At 37.3% G+C, this 25,000-nt stretch overlaps 4 protein-coding genes across 4 annotated transcripts in view; 2 read left to right on the top strand and 2 right to left on the bottom strand.

Annotated features, from left to right (window-relative positions):
* LOC119596033 (integrator complex subunit 4-like) overlaps positions 1-629 on the top strand; it is a gene marked incomplete in the record, with an annotated part of 24,505 nt that extends 23,876 nt beyond the window's left edge. The window contains 2 exon segments of the mRNA XM_037945133.1: positions 14-218; positions 446-629. Coding sequence (XP_037801061.1) covers positions 14-218; positions 446-629 — 389 coding nt within the window.
* LOC119596034 lies at positions 252-1,717 on the bottom strand. The gene is made up of 3 exons (XM_037945134.1): positions 1,705-1,717; positions 1,368-1,402; positions 252-1,009 (listed from the first exon to the last, which is right to left on the bottom strand). The coding sequence occupies exons 1-3, from the start codon at positions 1,715-1,717 to the stop codon at positions 713-715; spliced, it is 345 nt and encodes a 114-aa protein (XP_037801062.1). The 3' UTR covers positions 252-712.
* A 2,763-nt stretch (positions 1,718-4,480) lies between these two features.
* LOC119596036 (integrator complex subunit 4-like) lies at positions 4,481-15,538 on the top strand. The gene is made up of 8 exons (XM_037945135.1): positions 4,481-4,485; positions 10,492-10,621; positions 10,997-11,215; positions 11,440-11,668; positions 12,322-12,427; positions 13,076-13,235; positions 13,473-13,595; positions 13,954-15,538. The coding sequence occupies exons 1-8, from the start codon at positions 4,481-4,483 to the stop codon at positions 15,049-15,051; spliced, it is 2,070 nt and encodes a 689-aa protein (XP_037801063.1). The 3' UTR covers positions 15,052-15,538.
* Positions 15,539-15,690: 152 nt separating this feature from the next.
* LOC119596037 (phosphatidylinositol glycan anchor biosynthesis class U protein-like) overlaps positions 15,691-25,000 on the bottom strand; it is a 12,218-nt gene continuing 2,908 nt past the window's right edge. Inside the window, exons 3-6 of the mRNA XM_037945136.1 lie at positions 19,842-20,137; positions 19,360-19,628; positions 18,966-19,108; positions 15,691-18,274 (exon numbers count right to left, since the gene is read on the bottom strand). Of these exons, the coding sequence (XP_037801064.1) occupies positions 18,164-18,274; positions 18,966-19,108; positions 19,360-19,628; positions 19,842-20,137 (819 nt within the window). The 3' untranslated portion in view covers positions 15,691-18,163. The remainder of the gene's footprint in view (positions 18,275-18,965; positions 19,109-19,359; positions 19,629-19,841; positions 20,138-25,000) is intronic.

Below are 25,000 nucleotides of genomic sequence, written 5' to 3' on the forward strand. Positions count from 1 at the left end.
TCTTTGGCAACAGAGTGTCTTCGGTCCCAAGACTCCTGGTCACTCAGGTCCAACACCAAGGACAGTCCCACTTGGCAAGCTTCCGACCATGACACTTGTGCTGACACCAACACTGTGGTCAAGAGACGGTATTCCTGGACCAACTTTTCGCAGGTGACTCTTTGGTGGCACAACAAGATGGGTGGAATCGATCTGGATAAGCTACACGGATGCGCAAGGTTGATGGGTTTGGGATGTGGGATACTTCGTGCATCCAGAGGCACCCCTACACGAGTCCTGCACTAAGTTTGTAGATGACCTCACTGTCTGGCTGAGGCTCAAGGATCTCTGCGGAACACATCCGGATCTCCCTGGGATTTGTAATAGGGGATAGAGCAGGAACAGGATGAGAAATAAGCAGCGGCTGCAAGATCCTTGCTACAGCTCCTGGCCTTGGTTCCTCCAGCTGGCTGAGCTCCTCGAACACAGTTTCTAGGAACGAGTCACCGCTTAACTTCTCGTCTGTGAGGTATCTGTGTAAGGCTTCTGTGTGTTCAAGGAAGTTGTCGCACAGGCCTAGAGCGACCCTGTGGAGCCATGTACAACATACACAAGCTGTAGTGCCAGTGTGCGCACCCGGAGGTTTCTGATGCTTGCCTCTGCTTGAGGACTCAGATTGGTGAAGCGTGACGTAAGCGGAAGGTGTTCCTCAAGAGCTGGTCAACATTGCTCTTCAAGGCACCACTCTGCTGCACTGACAGTGATGATGGTGTGAGCCAGTTTCTGGTAGAGAGAATCTTATTGAAGACCACATGCACTGAGTATAGAGAGCAGCAAAATGGGCTGCTGGAGATAGCTCAGGGTCGATGTCAGCTAGCTTGACCAAGTCAGAGTGGACAATCTGATAAATGGTGAGGCGCATCTGGGTTGACGACCGCTCCAAATTGGCCACCTTCTCCATAGACTCACGGAGGAATCGCAGTGTATTAGTGGCTACAGCTTCACCTGTTGGCTGCCAGTCTTCACCAAGCTGAAATATTTTCATTATGAAGTTAGCTGATATCGTTTGAAAAAGGCAGAAAAAAATATATGTTTATATTGCAGAGTACCATTGACCCATTGTTGCTAGGCTATGTGTATAGCCATCATAACAAACCACTTAATCTACCAGATCAAGTGGTTTGTAGCAGACTCCCGGTTGTCAGAAATCACCGAGTCTATGACACTGAGAGACTATCTAATACCATCATCTAAGGGTTAATGGTACATAGTAATGTATATGTAATGGAAGTTTTGTTAAAATATGTAAATGAACCTAAAAAAAAAAAAAAAGTTTTAATCAATATATAAAAAACAAGCTCCTTATAGCAGTAAAACAGACATCTCACCTTCAACACAGGAACGAGCTGTGGCCATAGTGTCTCTGAAGGTAGGCGTAATGCGTAATGGTGTGCTCCCAAGAGAGGCCATATGGTAGGGCAGTGGACAGCAGCATTCAGGACTAAAATCAGCTGTTCAAAATTCGAATAAATACATATGTTAAGTAAAAAAAAAAAAAAAACTTCCTTTTATATAAGGGGCTGTTTCTCACACACGAGTAATTTGGATAGGCCACATGAATCTTGTTGGGATAACATTTATGGCTTTGAGATTATAGACAAATCCCTCTATACTTATCATCACCATCCACCAAACACCATCACCTCCACCAACAACATCACATACCCTGTCCTCTCATGCCTTTACCTTAACAAATTACTCCCCATCCTGCACACTGGGTTCAACCCATCAAAATAAGGATGGATAATAACAATTGGGAACCAAATTTCTCCACGAGGATGGGGTGGTTAGAACCCAATCTACGTAAGACAGGGTGGATGCTGCGGACGGTCCTGTGGAAGAAAGCAGAATTAGTGTACTTGACAGACGTGGTACAAGAGTTTATACAGCAGATACATCTGTTACTAATAATACTGTTCAAAAAACAGGTAAAGAAAAATTAATGAACCACGCATTTCTTGTTAACCAAACTGACTAAATTTCTAACTAACATTTTATAAGTGACTATGTTACTATCAGGCATCGTCCCTGCTTAAAGTCATTTCTGACAATGTTACAATATCCCAGGTTAAACGTACACATGTCTCCTCGCGCTACATTCATAGTAGCTTCTACCAGGACTTGTCTTAATACATACATGAAAGACAACATTCATCTCACAGATCACCAATCATAGTGAGTTACAGTAAAACTCAAGTCCAACTTCATTATCTAATGGCACGGTCACTGTGAGAAACCCAATCGAATGGAAGCTACATGAGTTCCTGCTGCCTATACTTACAGCTTGGTTCTCTATTCCATATTGGATCCGAAGTGAATGTTAATGATCAAGTACTTCAACCATGACTCTCATAATTCTTAAGCCTCCACACCCATTTTTGTACAACAATCTCTACCACCTCTGGCACCCACCTGGGCTAACGACCGCAGGTTCATCGATGAGGCCCTGTGACAAGAGCTTGATGCTATGTTCCATCAGTGCGAGAGGATGGTCGTGGCCAGGAATGTGCTGACAGGGGGACCTCTCGGATATCACGGGAAAGGTCCTTTATGCGCTATGCCAGGCACTCTCTCCTAGCTGGTCCGAACCTTGTCGATGTGACAGGCATTCTGCTGAGCACCATGCTTGAATGCAGAGAACGGTGATGTCAATGCTTCCGGAATTCTCTTTTCATGTCGCTAAATTATTCACAGCTAATGTCTTCTCTACTGTACTTTTATGGGGTCAAGACAGGGACATTGGAAGATGCTTTTTTTTCAACAGACAGCAAAACTTGTTAAATAGAAGGCAAAAGACTTTTACTATACTTTCAACAATACCATACAGATGATGATTCTTAAAGTACTCTGGCACAATAAACAACTTAATCATTGAGGAAAATTATCAAAGGAACGACAAAAGATTACCCCACACTGCCACACACTACACAAGACTGGATTTTAAAGCATTCTATCAATAAACAAATTTTCTACAATACCTGTATAGCCTTTCATCGGACTTTCCTACACCAATTCGCATTGAACATCATCAACACAGTAAGTCAACGAGCACTGGTTGGCAAACTGTGACTAAGTACTTGAGAAGGCCGTAAGGCATCAAATTGTAGAGTCTATGCAGTTCGCATGGTACGAACCTCTGTGTGGAGGAAATTAAGAAGCAAAAAACCTTTATCAAAAAGTAATTGAGTGAATCCGTAAGAGGTTATTATAAATAGTCTAGTAACTACTGAAAAAAGGGGCACTTATTATGATAATCATAATTGGTTAATGCTTGATATGTCATTCAAACATAAATAAATGAAGACCATCGACCTTAAACCTCACCTAAAAATCATCTTCAAAAGCCGGGACGTTAAAAGCACCACAGGCACGGTATTGATGACAGAGACTGAGTCTGCTCGACTTGCTCTTTGGGGGCATCATCTGCTCCGATAGCTGCTTCCACAGATGACCATTCTCCAGAACGCCACCATGGCCCGCGCCCCTTTCTCATGCAGCTTCATCGTTTCCATCCTGGGCAAGTGGGAAAACACATAATTCATAATCTCACCAGGTTATGTGCAACTCTGCGTCTGTCTTGTTTATTGATAAAAAATCCTACATTCACAACTGGATGTAATATGTCTTGTTTGTTCTATAAGACAACATTTACTCGTAGGCAGTTAATCTAATTCATTATTCTATTATTCTTATTATTACTATTTTCAAAATGCGTTATAATATGAAAAATCAATGCCTTACACAACCAACAATCATTATCAGCAATAATAATGACACCAACAATCTTGTCACTCAACTTAAAAAAGGAGACTGACACATACCCTAATAGTCTTTGACCATAAGCTTCTTTGTCAAAGTGTCTGAGCAAGAAAACCTCTTGCCTGATACCGCTGGTCATATTGCCAACGGAGGGAGGCAGCCTTGTCCGCACTCGGCACGCTGACTGTCATTCACCATTGTTGCAGATCTGAGCGAAAGCCTTAGTTCTACTCTTTCTCTTTTTCTCTATTTTTTCGTCGATCTCAGCCTGACGTGGTGCGTGTGATGGTCGCTATACGGTGTCATGGCGGGAGCCAGGGCTTGGGTCACCATCTGCTGCAACTGGCGTTAAGAAATAGAATTGGTGGCTCTTTTGGTTGCACACATATACACCTACAAATACACTTAAAAAGTGTATGGTGTTTATTGTACTTATGAGGAGAGCACGGATCTTGTCAAGGCGGATAGTTTATTCATATATACATACTATTATAGCTATACTCTACCTATATCATCCTACTATTTAGATTATTTTATATCTCACATTATCGTCACCCATTTATAAAAATGCATAGTAAGGTCAACTGCATTTAATCTGCTTGAAGTATTATCACATTGCAGTAGCACACAGGGGCCTCATCAATGACTACAAAAACAAGATAAACCATAAAAGGGTGCAAGCATGCTGTAAACAAACAACAACAGTCTTACTTAATCAAATTTAGACGCCATTTCGCGCACACACGGAGTCAGCGGCAGCGCGTGACGACACTGTCAGAGACCTCAGGGGAGTAGGTCACTTCTCGCGCCGGGAACAACCAGCGGAAAAAACGCGAACCGTGGGCAGAAAGGTGGACAGGGAAAAGTAGAGAAAGGAGATCGGCGGAAGCGAAAGGGGCAAATGAGGGAAAACGGGGCGAAGTGGGGCAGCGAAACAGGCAGGCGAAAACGAGCAGGGAACGAACGAGAGGAGGGACAAAGACGCGGCAAGAAAAGGCAGGAGAGGCGCAACACGAAGAAAGCACAAAGAGAGAGAGACTGGCAGAGCAGAGAGAGAGGAGCGACGAAGCAGAGCAGGGGAGAGAGAGAGCGAGGAGAGACGAGAGAAGGGGACGAACAGAGAGAGACGAACGACGAGAGAGAAGCGAGAAGAGAGAGATAGAGAGCAAGAGGAGGCATAGCGAGACGAACGAGGAGAGAAGAGAGACAGAGCGGAGAGAGACCGAGAGAGAGAGGAGACGGAGACGAAGAGAGACTTTCCTTTCTTAGTTGCGTTATTTGAGATCAGACGGGAGAGACAAGAGATAAATAGATAGATACGGAGAGAGACAGTGAGAGAGAGAGCAGAGGATATCATGAGAGAGAGAGATCAGAGATAGAAGACAGAGAGATATTACGAGGAATAAAGATTGACGGATGCTATAGGGTACAGATATATATAGACGTATAGACTAGACGATCACGGATACCTACCACTAACTATGCATCCATTTGATATGATGATACACGCGAGTAGAATACGAGACGAGAAGTGAGTCAGAGAGACTGCCAGAGAGAGAGCAGAGCACGGAGAGAGAACGAACAAGTAGAGAGAATGGGAGGAGAGACGAGAGAGAGGAGAACGAAGAGATAGAGAGCGAGGAGGAGCACGTCAGAGAGAGCAGAGCCAGCACAGATAGAGCACACAGAGAACGAGAGAGAGAGAGCGAGAGGACAGAGAGAGAGGAGAGAGAGAGAGCCAAGAGAGACGAGACACAGACGCAGAGAGTAGAGAACTGGAGAGGACGAGACGACACGCGAGAGAGACGAAGAGAGATAGAGACAGAGGAAGATAGCGACAGACACAAGAGAGAGAGACAAAGAGAGGAGACAGAGAGAGAGATGAGACGAGAGAGAGAGGATAGAAGAGCACGAAGAGAGAGAAGAGAGGAAAGAGAGAATAGACAGAGAGAGAGAGACGAGAGAGAGAGAGACGAGAGAGACGACCGAGGAGAGCGAGAGACGAGTACCAGGAACTAGAAAAGGCACGAGAGGAAGACGAGCCGAGGTAGACCGAAGGAGGGAGAGCAGACAGACTGGGACACGAGAACGAGGAAGAGAGAGGAGAGACGGGACCGACGGGAAAGAGAGGAGAAGACGAGCGAGATAGATAGCAGAAGAGACGAGAGAGAGAGAGAGCTTAGAGATGGGAGCAGAAGAGAGAGAGAAGAGAAAGAGAGGAGAGAAGAGAGAGGACGAATAGAGAGAGAAGAGAGCCAGTAGCAACTGAGATGAGGAAGAGAGAGAAAGAGAGAGAGAGGAGAGAGAGATAGCAGAATCCCTAGAAGAGAAGAGAAGAGAGACAGAGAGAAGAGAGAGAGGAAGGAGAGACAGAGATGATAGAGAGAGAGAGAGAGAGATGAGGGACAGGCCCTCCGCCCGGGTGTGTTATAGAGATTAGGACAGAGAGAGAGCGACTAAGTCTACAGATCGCAGCAGAGATAGAGATACGAGAGTGAGACATCACCTTAGGGCAATAGACAGAGATATATATATAATACATATATCGAGATATATATAGATAGTACGATATATCTAACTATCATATATCTATATATCATATAGAACGATAGATATACACAATCATGATAGAACGTCAGCTAACCTTATTAATTCATCTACTGTTATATATATCATAGTCACAAGTTATAGATATACGGAGTAGATAGAGTAGAGATATATATACTTACAATGGTATATATATAATATATATCAGACTTATAATAGAGAGTAGCAAGATATATATTAGATATAAAATATAGACGTATAACTACACTAGATCATAATATCAATGATACGATATATATTAATCATATATATATATATATTATATATACATATCAGTGTATATACACATTACTGGATACATATATATACAACCTATATATTATCTATATACGAGGAAGCTAGATATATAGATATCTCGATATATAATATCATGATAACTAGATATATATGTATGTACTATAAACAATTTATTCGTATATATATATACAACTTATAGATATAGATAGCCCCGCTATATATATAGATAGAGATTGATACAGAGTTATAGGCATATATAGGAGATGTACAAGGAGAGTATACGTATACTAGAAAGACAAAGTATCTATATATATAAACTATAGTATATACTATACTATATATATGAATATAATCATATAATATAGATACATATATAAGATAGATCACAATATATATATATCAATAAAATGGTTATATACAATATATATATATATAGTATATATCATAATCATATATATAGTAAAGTGATACTATACTAATATGTATGATACAAATGAATATATATATAATTGTATATAACAACTGTAGATGAAATACTCTAGATGTATATTACAATTATATCAAATGTATAAGATATCACGATATATAACAGATATTAAAATATGTTATAGTACACATTTTAAGCTATACTTATTATATATATATATATATATATAATATATCTATATATCATATATATATTATAGTCATATACAATTTCTACTATCTATAGTACATGAATACACATCGTATCATGTATATTTATAACTCATATATCTATATATATATATATCAGTATACATAGATATATATATATATATATATATATTATATACAAAAACTATATATATAGATATGTATAGACAAAAAAAAAACTCTGGTCATAGAATACTATATATACTACTATCATGTACTCATACTAAGATTGACTAACTAGTATATCATATATTATACACTTACAATGTATAATACAAGTAATCATCATACAATGTAGATACGTAGATACACAATTATATATAAGAACTAACTCATCTGCTATACTAAATTATTATATAATATTATATGCGATATACAATTATATACTAAATATACACGTCTATATACAATTATAACATAAGATTTGATTTCATGTCTATACACAACGATATATAAACATATGTATTGTTACAATTATCCTACTAGAAGAGTCATGTAATATTACAATTATAGATATTGATATATATATACATAATATCTATTATATATAATATATATAACTTATATGTATTAGATATATATATATACATAGTATACTATAGACTGATATAGATACTATATATGTATATTATAGTAGTATATATAATATATATATTACGATATAGTATATATATAATACATTATATATTATACTATTCATATGATCTCTCATAACTCTACATATTATATATATACGATATATAGATAGTCATATCTATACGATATGCTACGCGTATATCATGTAGATATACAATAAAATCTTTTTGTCTGATATTATACTATCATACAGAGATATATATATATATATATATACTACTATATATGAGATACTGTATTACGATGGATATATCTAGATATATATCATATAGATACACAGTATTATATATACCTACATGTATATATATATATCTATATAGAAGATATATAGTAGTCATTATATATATATACTAGACAGATATTATATATATAGATATATGTGCCCTTAGATATATTATATAACTATATATATAGATACATGGTACTAGTACATATATTTATATATGAATTCGATATACATATATTGATACATAGAAGTGTATATTACATATATTCTACATTCGCTAGAGAAGGGTAGATAGTATGAGTTATATAGAAGGGGATATAATATAGGGAGAGTATGAATTGGCATATACATAATAGTATACTATAATTGTATATACATATATTTATATATAACTTGTATCCACAGATATAGACTATATATAGATGAGATACTATAGATTATATAGAGAGAAATATATAGTATACAAGTGTATAGAATAATACATATCAGAGTATAATGTCGGTATGATACAAGAAGATAGATATAGATATCATATATATCATACTAATAGATATTATAGATATTATATGATTAGAGATACTATATACTATGATGTAAGACTATATTATATAATAAAAAGGTGTTATACAGATAGATAATAGTATATAGTAATGATAGTAGAATATATATATTGAGATATATAGATATCATAGAAAATTGGAGATACAATATGTACGTAGATATATCATATATAGATATATGATATCATAGATATATATGAAAACGTGCTATATAACAGATTTATATACTAGTAATGGTAGAGACCCAATTTATAGCTATATATAAGTGTATACAACCTATACTATATATCTAGATAGATACATATTTATATATATATATATATATATATAAAATATAATTGTACTTATAAATAATATATATTAAAGCGTATAGAACATATAGAGAGTATAGATATACTATATATATATATATATATAGATAGATTATATATAGATATATGATATATATAATGTGTATACTATATATAAGTGTATATACCTTACATATATAGATATATATATATATATCTAATATATTGTATATATATATGTATATATATATATAAATTGTATATATATATAAGAATTGATATAATATATATATATATATAAGTGTATAGGTATTATTGATATATATATTATATAGATAGATATATAAATATATGAGATATATGTATATAGATATATATATATATATATATAAGAAATATATATGATCATAGATAATATAAGATATATATATATATATCAATTATCGATATCTAGATATATTATAATATATAGATATATATTAATTACTATTATACTAACATGAGAGTATATATATACATATACTAATAGAATATATATATATGGTATATACTACTATATATAAGATATATATATATATGTAGATAGATGCATATATATGATCATATACGTATCATATGTATATAATATATAATAGGTCTAATATACTATATATATATCTCTATATATATATATATATTATTACCTACTTATACTCAAGATATATATACTATCATTAATGTTACTTATATATAATCCATTTTATATCATTATACATATATAATATATATATATATATAATAAATATATATACTATATATATATTGTATACTTCATAGCTTATATATGTACTATATATTCATGTATATATATCTACTATATACTTACTATATATCTCTTTCTTTTTATGCTACCCCCTATATATTCCTATATATTATATCATCATATATATATATATATATACTATATCATATTAAGCATATATAATATATATATTCTCATATTATATATCCTCATATATTATCTATATATATATATATATAATATATATATATCACTATATAAGATATACAATTGTATATACACTTACTATAATATATACTACTAATTATCTTATACATATATATAATATATAATATTATATACTATTATCATTATATACTATATCTATACTCTATATATATTAAATATATACTATAAGATATATATATATCATACTACATATCACTACATATCTATCTATATATATATCATATATCTATACGCTATATATATACATATATATATATATATATATATATATTTTGTTTATTAGTGTTAGCTCTAATGAATTTTCTTGACGGTATTTGTAAATTCTTGTTTTAAAAATGATAGTTTACATGCATTTAGATAAATAACTTACCAATTTCCATCATTTGAACTTTAAGTAGAATCATATTTCTCTATTTTAACTGTAAACATTATCTGAAGTGTCGCGTTTTTCAGTTGGCCATTTCTTTCGGTGTTCAGGCAGAGAGAAGTGAAACTCTCCCTGAAGCGCACTAGGCACAGTGTCTGTCAAGCGCTGCACGATGACTACCAGTGTGTGCGCGAAGTGGCTCTAAATTTGATTAAGGTAAGACTGTTTTGTTGTTTTAGATGACTTGAAAAATGTTTGTTTTATATTGTTTTTGGTGTAATTGATGTAGGAAAATTTTGATATGCAATTGATAATACTTCAAGCAATAAATGCAGTTGACTTCTATCAGTTTTTTATATGGTGACATAATATATGATAAAATAATATAAATATGATGTATATAGATATAGATATAAATATATGTATATATGAATAACTATCCTCCTTGACAAGGACTCCGTGCTCTGCCTCACTAAGTACAATAAACAAAATAACACTTCATTTGTTGTTGGTACGTATATGTTGTTGCAACCAAAAGAGCCAACAAAATCTATCCCACCCTCTCTTCTTCCTCCTCCCCATTCTTAAAAGGTTGCAGCTATGATGGTGACCAAGCGCCTGGTCCCCATACATGATAGCGACCATCACGTCAGGCTAGTCGACCATGCTTTCTCTCAGATCTGCAACATGGTGAATGACATCAGCGTGCGAGTGCGGACCAAGGCTGCCTCCCTCCTTGGCAATATGACCAGCGTATCTGAGAGGTTTCTTGCTCAGACACTTGACAAAAAGCTTATGTCAAATATGAGGGTATGTGTCAGTGCTCTTTTTAATGTGATGACAGATTTTGGTGTCATTATTATTGCTGATATATTGTTGTTGTAAGCATTATTATTATCACTATTATAACCATTTTAAAAATAGTAATAATAAGAATAATAGATAATGATAGATTAACTCCTACAGTAAATTATCTTGATAAACAAACAAGAACATATTACATCCTTGTGAATTATGATTTTTTCAATAAACAGAACAGACCATATTGCACATACATGAATTATGATTTTTTTTTTCCCACTTCCAGAGGAAACGATCATGCTCATGAACGGGCACGGGCCATGGTGGCTTCCGCGAGAATGGTATATGTGGAAGCGCTGGGGCAGATGATGCCCCAAAGAGCAAAGTCGAGGCAGACCAGTCGACAGTCAATACCGGTGCCTGTGGTGCTTTCGTTCAACGGTTGGAACGATGATTTTTTAGGTGAGGTTAAGGTCCGGTATCATTTATTTATGTTGATCGAATGAAAGATCAAGCATTAACAACTATTTGAGTCACTATAGTCCTTTTTTCATTTGATCGACTATTATATACCCTTCATATCATATCAATTAACTTTTTGATAAGTTTTTTTTGCTTCTTACACTCCCCTACACAGAGGTTCGTAAATTGCCATACGCTAGACTCTATCAATACTTCCATTGATATGTGCCTAGCTTCAATAACTCACAGTTTGCAAACCCGTCACTCTTGACGTTCATTGTGATATGTCAATGACTGAAAATTGAGGCAAGTCGACTGGAAAAGGCTATACAGTTATTGTAAAGAATTTTGTTATTAATAATTCGTGAAAATCCCAGTCAGTCTATATTTTTCAGTATTTTTTTCGCTTCATTTATAATTCCATCAATATTTAAGTTGGTGTATTTCCATATACTTTAAAATCATCAACATATTTGTTGGATGAAATATGTAAAATCTTGCCTCTTTCCTGAACCACTTGATGTCTGTTGAAAAAAAGAAATTCCAATAACGTCTTACCCCAGGAAAAGTCCAGTAGAGAGATTGCTGTGAATACAATTTACACATGAAAAAGAAATTCCAAGCATGACATCACCGTTCTCGAATTCATACAGGTCTGCAGTCAGCAGATAGCCCTGTTCACATCACACTACGTGTCGGGACCAGCTACGGCGAGATCTGCCTCGCGCTAAAGGGACCTCTTCCCTTGATATCCGAAGAGTGTCCCTTACACATTCCTGGTCACTACTCACCATCCTAATCCACTATGCGGACTGCATTCAAGCTCTGTGTACCAGGGCTATCGACTAAACACCTGCGAGCGTTGATCCTCAGGTGGGCAGAGTGGAGATGGACATTTAGCAAAAGGCTGTGGAGGTTAAGCATATGAGAACTGGTTGAAGTATTTGATCCTACATTCTCACTTCGGTCGCATTGATGACCCCAAGCTGTAAGATAGGGCAGGCATGGAATCTCATAGCTTCCACTTCATTATTGGGTTTCTACATTGATCCTGCCTAGATACTAAGATTGGACTGAAGCTATCTTCTGTAAACTATATGATTGGTGATCACTGAATGAATGTTGTCTTTCATGTGATGTAGTAGACATCCTGGTAGAAGCTACTATGATGTAGCCGAAGATATACGTTTACCTGGTAATTGTAAACATTTCAGAAAATGACTTGAACAGGGCCATGCCTATAGTAACATAGTCACATTATAAAATGTTATTAGAATTTATCAGTTTGGTAACAAAAATGCTGGTTCAATTAATGTTTTCTTTTACTGTTTTGAACAAATTATTAGTACAGAGGTATCTGTCTGTATAAACTATTAGTACAACAGTCTGTCAAGTACACTAATTCAGGCTTCTTCCACAGGACCGCCGCAGCATCCACCGCTGTCTACGTAGATTGGGTTCTAACCACCCCATCCTCGTGGAGGCATTGGTTCCACAATTGTTATTAATTCATCCTTATTTTGATGGAGTTGAACCCAGTGTGCAGGATGGGGAGTATATTTGTAAGGTAAGGCATAGAGAGGACAGGGTATGGTGATGGTGTTGGTGATGGTGATGGTGTTGGTGATGGTGATGATGATAAGTATAGAGGGATTTGTCTATAATCTCAAAGCCATAAATGTTATCCCCCAACAAGATTCATGTGCATAACTCCAAATTACTGTGTGAATGAGAACAGCCCCTTATATAAAAGGAAGTTTTTTTTTTTTTTTTATTAAAATATGTATTTTTCTAATTTGAACAGCTGATTTTAGTCCTGAATGCTGCTGTCCACTGCCCTACCATAGTGCCTCTCTTGGAGCAACACACATTACGTCATTACGCCTACCTCAGAGACACTATGCCACAGCTCGTTCCTGTGTTGAAGGTGAGATGTCTGTTTTACTGCTATAAGGAGCTTGTTTTTTATATATTGATTAAAACTTTTTTTTTTTTTTTAGGTTCATTTACATATTTTAACAAAACTTCCATTACATATACATTACTATGTACCATTAACCCTTAGATGATGGTATTAGAAGTCTCTCAGTATCATAGACTCTGGTGATTTCTGACAACCGGGAGTCTGCTACAAACCACTTGATCTGGTAGATTAAGTGGTTTGTTATGATGGCTATACACATAGCCTAGCAACAATGGGTCAATGGTACTCTGCAATATAAACATATATTTTTTTCTGCCTTTTTCAAACGATATCAGCTAACTTCATAATGAAAATATTTCAGCTTGGTGAAGACTGGCAGCCAACAGGTGAAGCTGTAGCCACTAATACACTGCGATTCCTCCGTGAGTCTATGGAGAAGGTGGCCAATTTGGAGCGGTCGTCAACCCAGATGCGCCTCACCATTTATCAGATTGTCCACTCTGACTTGGTCAAGCTAGCTGACATCGACCCTGAGCTATCTCCAGCAGCCCATTTTGCTGCTCTCTATACTCAGTGCATGTGGCTCTTCAATAAGATTCTCTCTACCAGAAACTGGCTCACACCATCATCACTGTCAGTGCAGCAGAGTGGTGCCTTGAAGAGCAATGTTGACCAGCTCTTGAGGAACACCTTCCGCTTACGTCACGCTTTCACCAATCTGAGTCCTCAAGCAGAGGCAAGCATCAGAAACCTCCGGGTGCGCACACTGGCACTACAGCTTGTGTATGTTGTACATGGCTCCACAGGGTCAGCTCTAGGCCTGTGCGACAACTTCCTTGAACACACAGAAGCCTTACACAGATACCTCACAGACGAGAAGTTAAGCGGTGACTCGTTCCTAGAAACTGTGTTCGAGGAGCTCAGCCAGCTGGAGGAACCAAGGCCAGGAGCTGTAGCAAGGATCTTGCAGCCGCTGCTTATTTCTCATCCTGTTCCTGCTCTATCCCCTATTACAAATCCCAGGGAGATCCGGATGTGTTCCGCAGAGATCCTTGAGCCTCAGCCAGACAGTGAGGTCATCTACAAACTTAGTGCAGGACTCGTTGTAGGGGTGCCTCTGGATGCCGAAGTATCCCACATCCCAAACCCATCAACCTTGCGCATCCGTGTAGCTTATCCAGATCATTCCACCCATCTTGTTGTGCCACCAAAGAGTCACCTGCGAAAAGTTGGTCCAGGGACATACCGTCTCTTGACCACAGTGTTGGTGTCAGCACAAGTGTCATGGTCGGAAGCTTGCCAAGTGGGACTGTCCTTGGTGTTGGACCTGAGTGACCAGGAAGTCTTGGCAGCCAGAAGACACTCTGTTGCCAAAGCAGATGACTCTGCTACTACTATACAACTTGTTAAGCCTGTCAAAGTGCTTGTTTGGCCCAAGGTGATTAGAAAAGGTGTGTAAGCATCTGTTAATATATAGAAATTGGAATGAAAATCCTGTTTTTGTATAAACAAATGCACTGATAGGGTGGAGTATATGTTTAATGTACCTGATTCATTCAAATACATCTACATTTTGTAGTTACAAATTTTCAGTGACTGCCAAAACCATGTTACTGTGCATTTTATGGTCACTTCACAGCACAGACATCATTCTAAAAGAGGAAATTACTCCTTTGATTGTAGTGTCTCATACTCAAAATAAGGTCATAGTTTTTAAGGCAAATTTCATACATTTTAGACAGTGAATACCTGTTGTTTACAAGGATCTTTATTTGATATTGTATCATAAGATGTAGGTTATTTTCCAAAAATCTCATACTTGGCTAAGAATGAGTGCTTTTGTATGTTTACACTGTGAGTGCACAAATGTTATCATCTGTATGAATGGCTCTTCAAAGTACCAGGGTAATATACATCATGTGAAATTATTAAAGAAAAAAAAATTATTGTAGTCTTTTATTCCTGTTGCAACTATAATTATGATTTTCATCTTTTTTTTTTCTTTTTCTTTTGATGTGTTGTGTGATATTTTTTTTTTTTTTTTTATGTAAAATGACATTTGACTTTTCACTCCTGAAGGAAAAAGACAAAACATGGAAAAGTTTCAATTTTTTTTTATATAAACACAGATTCAAAAATAACTTTTAACATTTAAAACATACCTTTACATATGCAGGCACAAAATAATGTTAAAAGGTAAGGAAATTGACCTAACAATAGTGTACTACAAAGAACACTTGTGACCTTCTTTGCAACTAAAACCCACTGATATATCTCTCCTTTTAAGAATGAATGTGGTATCTGAATACTACAAGCTACTTTCATTCATAAAAATCTGTCGGGGATAAAGTGAAATATCAACAGAATTTTTTTTTTTTTCTTCTCTCTCTCTCGTCTTGGAACAAGACAATTTATCAGTCCCTCTTCCTTTTTTCAAGCCTTTTAATGGCATTACCTAACTATATTATCAATTTATGTCAAATAGTTGATTAATGCCAGTAATTTTCAACCCTACTCCCATTCAATGTTATCAAAGTACACAAATAATACTGGTACTATCATTTCATTCAACCCTATCATGACTAGAAATCTACAGCAAACATTAATAGAAACTTCAGTAATAATGAAGAACCTACCAACACTCTTTTATCTGTATTTTTTTTTCTTTCTTTTATTAAATTTTTATGTAAAGGATTTTATTTTATTTATAGGCAATGGAATGTATTACTTATGCATAATCACCGCATTTTGAGGTATGCAGAAATCTTAACCATTCACAAAAAATGATGGAAGATAGATAAAATATTCATAGTAATAACTCGATAAAATATAAATTAATTGAGACTACTACTATGAAATTACTTTACTCTTTATTTCAAGAGTACATATCTCTTCATAAGGTAAACTAGAAAGTTGATTTTCTTTTTTTCTTTTTTTTTCTTCTTTTCTTTTTTTCATGCCAGCTGGAAAGCCAAATTTAAACAAAATACTGAGATCTTCCTAACCCAAAGAAACCACAAAATTTTGACATTTTTCTTTTTAACTTTGAAAAAGATTTGGCATAAAGAACATAAATTTTGACAAAATATATTGTTTTAGTTTTTTCTTTTTTTCTTAAGGCATTAAATGTTACCTAAGACAGAAAATTATTTTGCTGAATTCTCATGATATTCTCATGAAACCAAAACCCTGGGAAAATACAAAGAAAAGAACGAGGAGACGAGAGGAGGATGTAAAGGAGAAAAAAGGAGAATAACAGGAAGACAAAAATACACAGGAGTGGGAAGAAGAGTAACATATAAATATAATTCATTCAATTTACTTTGCCATGTTAGTGGAAAGCTCAACATTTTTTGTTTATTTAGCCTAATTGGATCATGACAAAAATTTACAACCAAATTATCACACCTAGGATATAAATCCCCAAATTATCACACCAATGATATAAATCCATACCAATAAATTAAACCAGGGAGTAACTCCATCCTCAGGAGCCCTAATTTTAGAGCCGTGTCTGCAGTGGAGTAAAGCTACTGTTTGAAATGTACTTAAAGGAGTGAAAAAGAAAAGAAAAAAGAAACAGGAAAGAAAGGAGAAAGAGAAAACTTGCAACCACAATACAGGTTCAATCGTGTCTTTCTTTGGACTTCTCTCTGTAACTCCAAACACATGGGAAATGTTCATAATTTGTAGATACATTTTGATATCATTGATTTAACAATACCTTTATTAACAAGTAAGTGAGAATTCTCATTTAAAACATTCTTATCATCAAATATATATGCATATATACATATAAATGGAAATTATGACTGGAAACCCACCTACCTATCTCTTAAAACTGAACGAAAGTATAATATATCAGAGTATTTGAACTTGAAATTCACTCACACGACTACCCATAAAACACACTGTGAAAAGAGAATAGCTTAGGAGGTATACTGTCTCCATCCAATGAAATTTGACTAAAAGAAGGAAGTCGGGAGAACTGCTATATTTGGTTTTGTGCTCGGTATACTGACCAGCTCTTTCAACTATGACAATGTAAAAATCTGGTAATGTTCTCATTCCTATTCACTTGCAAAAGTATGAAGACATTTGTAGGGACAGTATCAACCATCAATATATTCAACATATGATTTCTGATCATTGTTCCCAGAAAGACTAATTTTATAAGATCTGTGCCCAATAAAGTGTCTTCTACCATTGTCTTGTGTATGGGGAAAAAGAACAATACATCACGCCATGACGACTGTACAAGTAACTAGATCAATCAATGGCACCATACAAGTCATTTTCTTCCTTACAAAGCCAACTTCAGACACAGTCTATAGAAAGATGCATATGTACAATGATCGTTATCTATGTGAATGGAAAAGTGTTCTTCATTTGTGAGTGAATATCTTGCGACTGATCTTGCAATCCGCCAACCATGAGAGATGGTCAAATGAATGCTATGAGGTCCATGCAACACACAACTCATCTTTATAAAAAAAAGGATTGGTCATCAATAGCAAAATATTGAAGATTATGTCGTGAAATACAAAAGTAAAAGCATTGAGGGGAAGATTTTACTGTAGAATAAGCCTGGCTGGAACCTCGTCCACCTCCATCTTTGAGCCATGTATGAGGTGGTACTCTCTCTTGACATGGGCAAACAGCAGGTCTGTCACCAGGAATATCTGGTGAAGAAAACATGAAGATAATAATGATGACGATGATGACAATTACAATAATAATAATAATAATAATAATAATAATAATAATAATAACAATTACAATAATAATAATAATAATAATGATAATAATAATAATTACAATTAGTAATAGTAATAGTAGTAGCAGTGGCAATGACAGTATAACAATAATGATTAAATCAGTAGTAGCAGCAGCCATAATTATATTTATAATGATTATTAAAACACATCACTATACAACTGTTTTGACAATCCATCAAACTTAACTATGCAATAAAATGATTTGTTTGTGTGTGTATATATAATATATATATATATATATATATATATATATATATATATATATATATATATATATATATATATATATATATATATTTTTTTTTTTTTTTTTTTTTTTTTTTTTCTCTCTCTCTCTCTTCTCTCTCTCTCTCTCTGTCTCTCTCTCTGTCTGTCTCTCTCTCTGTCTCTCTCTCTCTCTCTGTCTCTCTCTCTCTCTCTCTCTCTCTCTCTCTCTCTCTCTCTCTCTCTCTCTCTCTCTCTCTCTCTCTCTCTCTCTCTCCAGTTCATAGCTTACAAAAAAAAAGTGTAAAATGTAAGCAGATATAAATTAATTGTTCTCAAGATTTCTTTCTTTACAAAAGAATGAGGAAAAAGCCTCTTATACCTGCATTACCTGTGCGGTATTGAAAGCTAAAGTGACGGCAAAGTAGAAATTTGCATTTGCTGAACCGCTGAAGATCCAGAGGTTATACATGATGGGGCCTAAGACAGAAGTGGCAACAAACATACAGCCAACGATGAATGTCTGACGCATAACTGCATGGTAAAGGACAAGAAAAAAAATGATAAGTTTAGTTCCTACATAAGAATACAAATTCTTTTACTTCATATCTTTCAAATTCCATAATGAAATTCCTGCCATAAGGAAAAACTAAGACAAACTAAGCATCTTGAATAAATCAGCATAAAAAATCAAGGAACACTTATACCAGAGTTCTCAGTATCTTGCAAATGCCAAAAAACCTAAAAAACAACACAGGAACTTGCACCAGGGAGACATCACTTACAAGGGTACAAGTGCTTCCACATGGGCAGGAGGGAGAGGTATATACCCACATCCCCCAAAGCTGGGTAACTCCTGAAGACAGCCGTGAATGCTAGCAGAGCAGTAGCCAGGAGCACAGGGTCCTTCCTTAACCGTATTGCTAAGGGCAGTACGTAGACAAAGGCGTTGATCTGGAAGGTCGCCAGGAAGAAAAGCCGGAAGTGTTCAAACATCTCGGTGAAGAAGTACCAGAAGAGTCCGATGTTTGGCGTGAGGTCTGGTGCTGCCAGGCTGGATGAAGCATGTAAAATTGACATTTCTATTAGACGTTTAGGATCATCTGATTTTTATGACTTGGATCATTGCACGAAGAACAAATAAAATCTACAGTAATGAAATACCTCCATATTAAATTCTACATCAATTCAAAAGCCAAAACACTACATCCAAGAGACTATCTACACCATAAATAGAACAGCATAAAAAACACCATGGACAACTCACATGAACCCATATGTAGCTTCGAGGAACTCCCACCCTCCTGCAATCTCTGCAGAAATCACCATCAACAGCCCCAGAGACACCAAAAATGACAGGAGAGGCTTCAACAAGGCTGCCTTCAGATTGTGACTGTCATTCTGCATGAAGAAGAGTATTCCAGGCACCATCAGGCATATAGGATAGAAGGACTGGTAAGCCACGAGAGCAACAAGAGTGCCAAATATCATTGGATATCCTGGAAAGAAGAAAAAAAATGGAGTCATATATAAATAGATGAATGAAAAGTCCTGTATAAATAACTGCAAGATATGAAATTATAAATAATTGCTGAATGCAAAGGAATTTATCTATGACTGATTATTCCAATATCTCTTTTGCATTACGAGCATAAAATGGCATTCTATATTCCTCCAGTACATATGCACATTTAGTACCTAAATCAAAGGGCAACTTGTGTGTATGTGTGTGTATGTGTGTGTGTGTGTGTGTGTGTGTGTGTGTGTGTGTGTGTGTGTGTGTATGTGTGTGTATGTGTGTGTGTGTATGTATGTGTGTGTATGTGTATGTGTATGTGTATGTGTATGTGTATGTGTATGTGTGTGTGTGTGTGTGTGTATGTGTGTGTGTGTGTGTGTGTGTGTTGTGTGTGTGTGTGTGTGTGTGTGTGTGTGTGTGTGTGTGTGTGTGTGTGTGTGTGTAATACCTAGTTCACATATGGCCTATTTCACCTCACACTAGATATATATATTTAATACAATAACACTAGCCTCTACATACCACACCTTTGCTAGACATGACAACGGACGCGACATCCGCAGGCCTTCCGCCTCGCGACGCCGTCCCGTGTACACGATCACATCCTCTCCTCCATACTTCCTAGTACATCGCAACCCCTGTGAGTTTCCTAATTCAATCTGTATAAAAGAGGGTCGCCTGCGAGCGACAGACAGACAGCCTACAGCACGCTGACCGGACTGAACCTCTGTCCGTCAGTTGTACCATCCTCTCATTACAATATATATCTACAAACAAGCAAGAGGTCTGTTTCACCTTTGCCGCTGCCCAAGATTTCCTCATAGTGCCAGACGCGACTTGTCTGCACTCTACCGCTCATCGGCCATCGTTACAGTGGCGGCAGCGACGGGATTCGGCCCACAACAAACCCCTGCCTCCGGCCCTGCAGACTCCTGCCTCCGAAGCAACAGGCAAAACAGGCGCAGATCAAAATACCACACACAAGAAAGATCCCAAGAAACAAGCAAAGCAAGCAGCCCACGCGTGTTTACATCTGACACACCGCTTGCCGATGTGCTGACGTCCTGTCTCCAGCACTCACCAAGTACGCAACATATATTCATGCGTACCACCGTTAAACAACGTTAATTGGCGCACTTCGCCCAACGAGGGAATTACTGGCCCAGCCGTGCCCAACCGTGAGCCGAAGTCTGGGAATCCAGTGAAGTGGCACTGACGTAGGAGCCCCATCCCTCCCGCTGACGGACCACCTCCCCGCGCTGATGATCCACCACTTCCCCGCGCTGACGATCTACTGCAACCCGTAATCAGCCCCGCAACCAACTACATATTCCAAGGTTAGTCAGAGTATTGTGTTAAGGCGCATATTTTTTTCAGTTAGGATATCTAGGTGATACTATTTTTCCTTGAATATTTCCATATTGTCCGATTTAATCCCGTACTTTACATATGCTTCAGTTTCCCCATTGAACAGAAAACGGCGCACCGCCCTCTCTCGCACTCACTCACTCCTCGCCATTCACTACTCCCTTTCAATTAGTGCATTCCATTTATATTTTTTCACTATCTCTTCCTAACACTCCATAACTAATTTCTCTTAAATCATATTCTACAATCTTGACTGATGCCACTTTCACAGAAAACACAGGAAAACACGAACATGTACAAACAAACGCACGAACCCACGAGTGACACCACATTTTCTTCACCCACCTCCCCTTCCGTGTTATTCCCTTTCCCTGTTTCCCTCTCCCCCCGCTTTGTCTGACCTTTCCCAAACACGCAGCAAACAAGTTCCCGGTAACTTATTACTTATATGCTCTCGATTGAACACTGTACTCACTTCGTCACTTACTGACACTGAACATCAGACTTTCCACAAACACCGAGACTTGAATTTTCCGCTGTCTCAGAACAAACGCACAGAGACTTTGACGAAACTCAGCATATTTGACACTGATGGACTGGTCAGGGATATGTGTTACTCTTTTCATGGTAATCCGCTCAGGTGTCACTTGTATTTGTATCTTGCGTCTTTTCGCCGTTGTCGACGTCCATATCGTACAAGAAAACCTCCTCGTCTTTTAATTCGCCCGTTGCAGGTTCTCACAGGACAAGATTGTCGTGCCTAGTGTGTTTGTATATGATCTCATTCCCCCCGGTAGAGCAAGATGTCTTTCGCTTTGTCTCCGTGGCGTTTTTGCTGCCATACGCGCCCAGTAACACTGTCATCTTTCAGGAATCGTACGTGCCCGCTGCCAAGCCAGCCACGCCTTCGTCTCAGCCCGCGGCTCAGGTTGCCGTACTGTTGTGCCCCGTTGTTTTTGTAAAGCCTGAGGACGGTTTTCCCTCAGCACTCGCTCGCAAACACGAGGCCCGTGACGCCTCCATTTCTGTGGTTGTTTCAAAGCCTGAGGACGGTTTTCCCTCAGCACTCGCTCGCAAATACGAGGCCCGTGACGCCTCCATTCCTGTGGTTGTTTCAAAGCCTGAGGACGGTTTTCCCTCAGCACTCGCTCGCAAACACGAGGCCCGTGATGCCTCCACACTAGTAGTTGTTTCGAAGCCTGAGGACGATATGCCTCAGCACGGGCACGCACGCAGCTGATGACGTTCCCCTACATTTGTGCATGTATCTGTGTGTCTAATCTAATAGTGTAGTCCTTGAGATATTTTTTTTTCTTTTGACTCCCCTTGTGTACTGTATGGTGCCGATGGGCGTGCCATCTACGGTTGGCACAGCATTGATGATTTCAGAGGGAGTATGCATTCTTGTGTTGGTCACCCTACCCGCGCCACGAGGCAATGGTCATTGTGACCCCTGTTACCTTAAGCGTGCCACGGGAGTACCTGACTGCGGGGTCACGCGTCTCCCGGTAGCTGAGCTCGACCTTCCCACGCCTACTCGTACCTCTGTTACACATGCTCTTGGCCCGTCGACACCTGCAGCCCCGGTTGTTTTGCATACCATGTCGTTTGTTTTAGCTCCTGTTGAGATTGAGGATTGTATTTCTGTATTACGTTATTTTTTCTAGTTTCTACGATTACTGCTGATTCCTGACAATTAGACGACGTCAACATATCACGTAAATTGCAACAACGCTCATGGTCAGCGGTCCGTTCATCCTCCCGCGGTTTTGCAGACTTGACTCCCGCCTCATTACTTTACGCCCATATCATCATTTTCACTACTCATACACACCGTCTTCCCCCTTGCTCTCGCCGACCTCGCTAAACCTCCCTGTCAGCACTGGTGACGCAGGCGCCGTCAGCGCTTAGCCTTGTATATTCCCTCACATTGTCACTGGCTAAACCCGGCTATTTATCTTGTACATCTTCTTTATTGTATTCCAACGTATATCTTTGTTACTGTTAGATTGTATTTCTACGCTGCTATATATATATTACTTATTCATGATTAGTTGTGCTTATTTGTCATTTTCTGTTTCGTGAGTCACATGAATGTTCACGATATTTTATATGATATACTGATTTTATACATTGTAAGTTATTGCTATTTCGTATGATTTATTAAGCTTCTACATTGTGTACCTTCTTGATGTTACTATATGCACTTAATGTTATCCGTATGGATTGTTGTATTTCATGTGTACTGTTTACTTATTTTTTGAGAGTAGGATATTTTATGCTTAGGTTGTAATGTTTAGCTAGATGCGCCTTTTCACTTTCTCTGACACCTCTGCGGCGGGGACCGCCGCGGTAGCGTGACCGAGCGATGTAATACCTAGTTCACATATGGCCTATTTCACCTCACACTAGATATATATATTTAATACAATAACACTAGCCTCTACATACCACACCTTTGCTAGACATGACAACGGACGCGACATCCGCAGGCCTTCCGCCTCGCGACGCCGTCCCGTGTACACGATCACATCCTCTCCTCCATACTTCCTAGTACATCGCAACCCCTGTGAGTTTCCTAATTCAATCTGTATAAAAGAGGGTCGCCTGCGAGCGACAGACAGACAGCCTACAGCACGCTGACCGGACTGAACCTCTGTCCGTCAGTTGTACCATCCTCTCATTACAATATATATCTACAAACAAGCAAGAGGTCTGTTTCACCTTTGCCGCTGCCCAAGATTTCCTCATAGTGCCAGACGCGACTTGTCTGCACTCTACCGCTCATCGGCCATCGTTACAGTGTGTGTGTGTGTGTGTGTGTATGTGTGTGTGTATGTGTATGTGTGTGTGTGTGTGTGTGTGTGTGTGTGTGTGTGTGTGTGTGTGTGTGTGTGTGTGTGTGTGTGTGTGTGTGTGTGTGTGTGCATTTGCATGAGTATGAGTATGTGTATGTGTATGTGTATGTGCATGTGCATGTGCATGTGCATGTGTATGTGTATGTGCATGTGTATGTGCGTGTGTATGTGCGTGTGTATGTGCGTGTGTATGTGCGTATGTATGAGCATGTGTATGTTTGTATGTGTGTATATGTGTGTATGTATATACGTATGTACATGTATGTATGTATATGTATGTGTATGTATATATGGATGTGTATATATATATATATATATATATATATATTATATATATATATATAATAAAATATATATATAAATATATGTATATGTATATGTATATGTATATGTATATGTATATGTATATAGATAATCATATAAAATATATATATAATATATATATATATTATATATATATATATATATATATAATAATATATATAATATATATCATATAATATAATATATATATCATATATATAATATTATATATGATATATATTAATATATATATATATCATATATAAAATATCTGCAACAATGTTGCCAGGAGCACGTGGAGAGCCGTCATAGCCAACCTGGGCACCAAAGCTTCAGCCTCATCTTGCCATACATACCGAGGTAAAAACAATGTCTCCC

The sequence above is a fragment of the Penaeus monodon genome, chromosome 37 (genome assembly GCF_015228065.2).
Source record: "Penaeus monodon isolate SGIC_2016 chromosome 37, NSTDA_Pmon_1, whole genome shotgun sequence".
NCBI lineage: Eukaryota > Metazoa > Arthropoda > Malacostraca > Decapoda > Penaeidae > Penaeus > Penaeus monodon.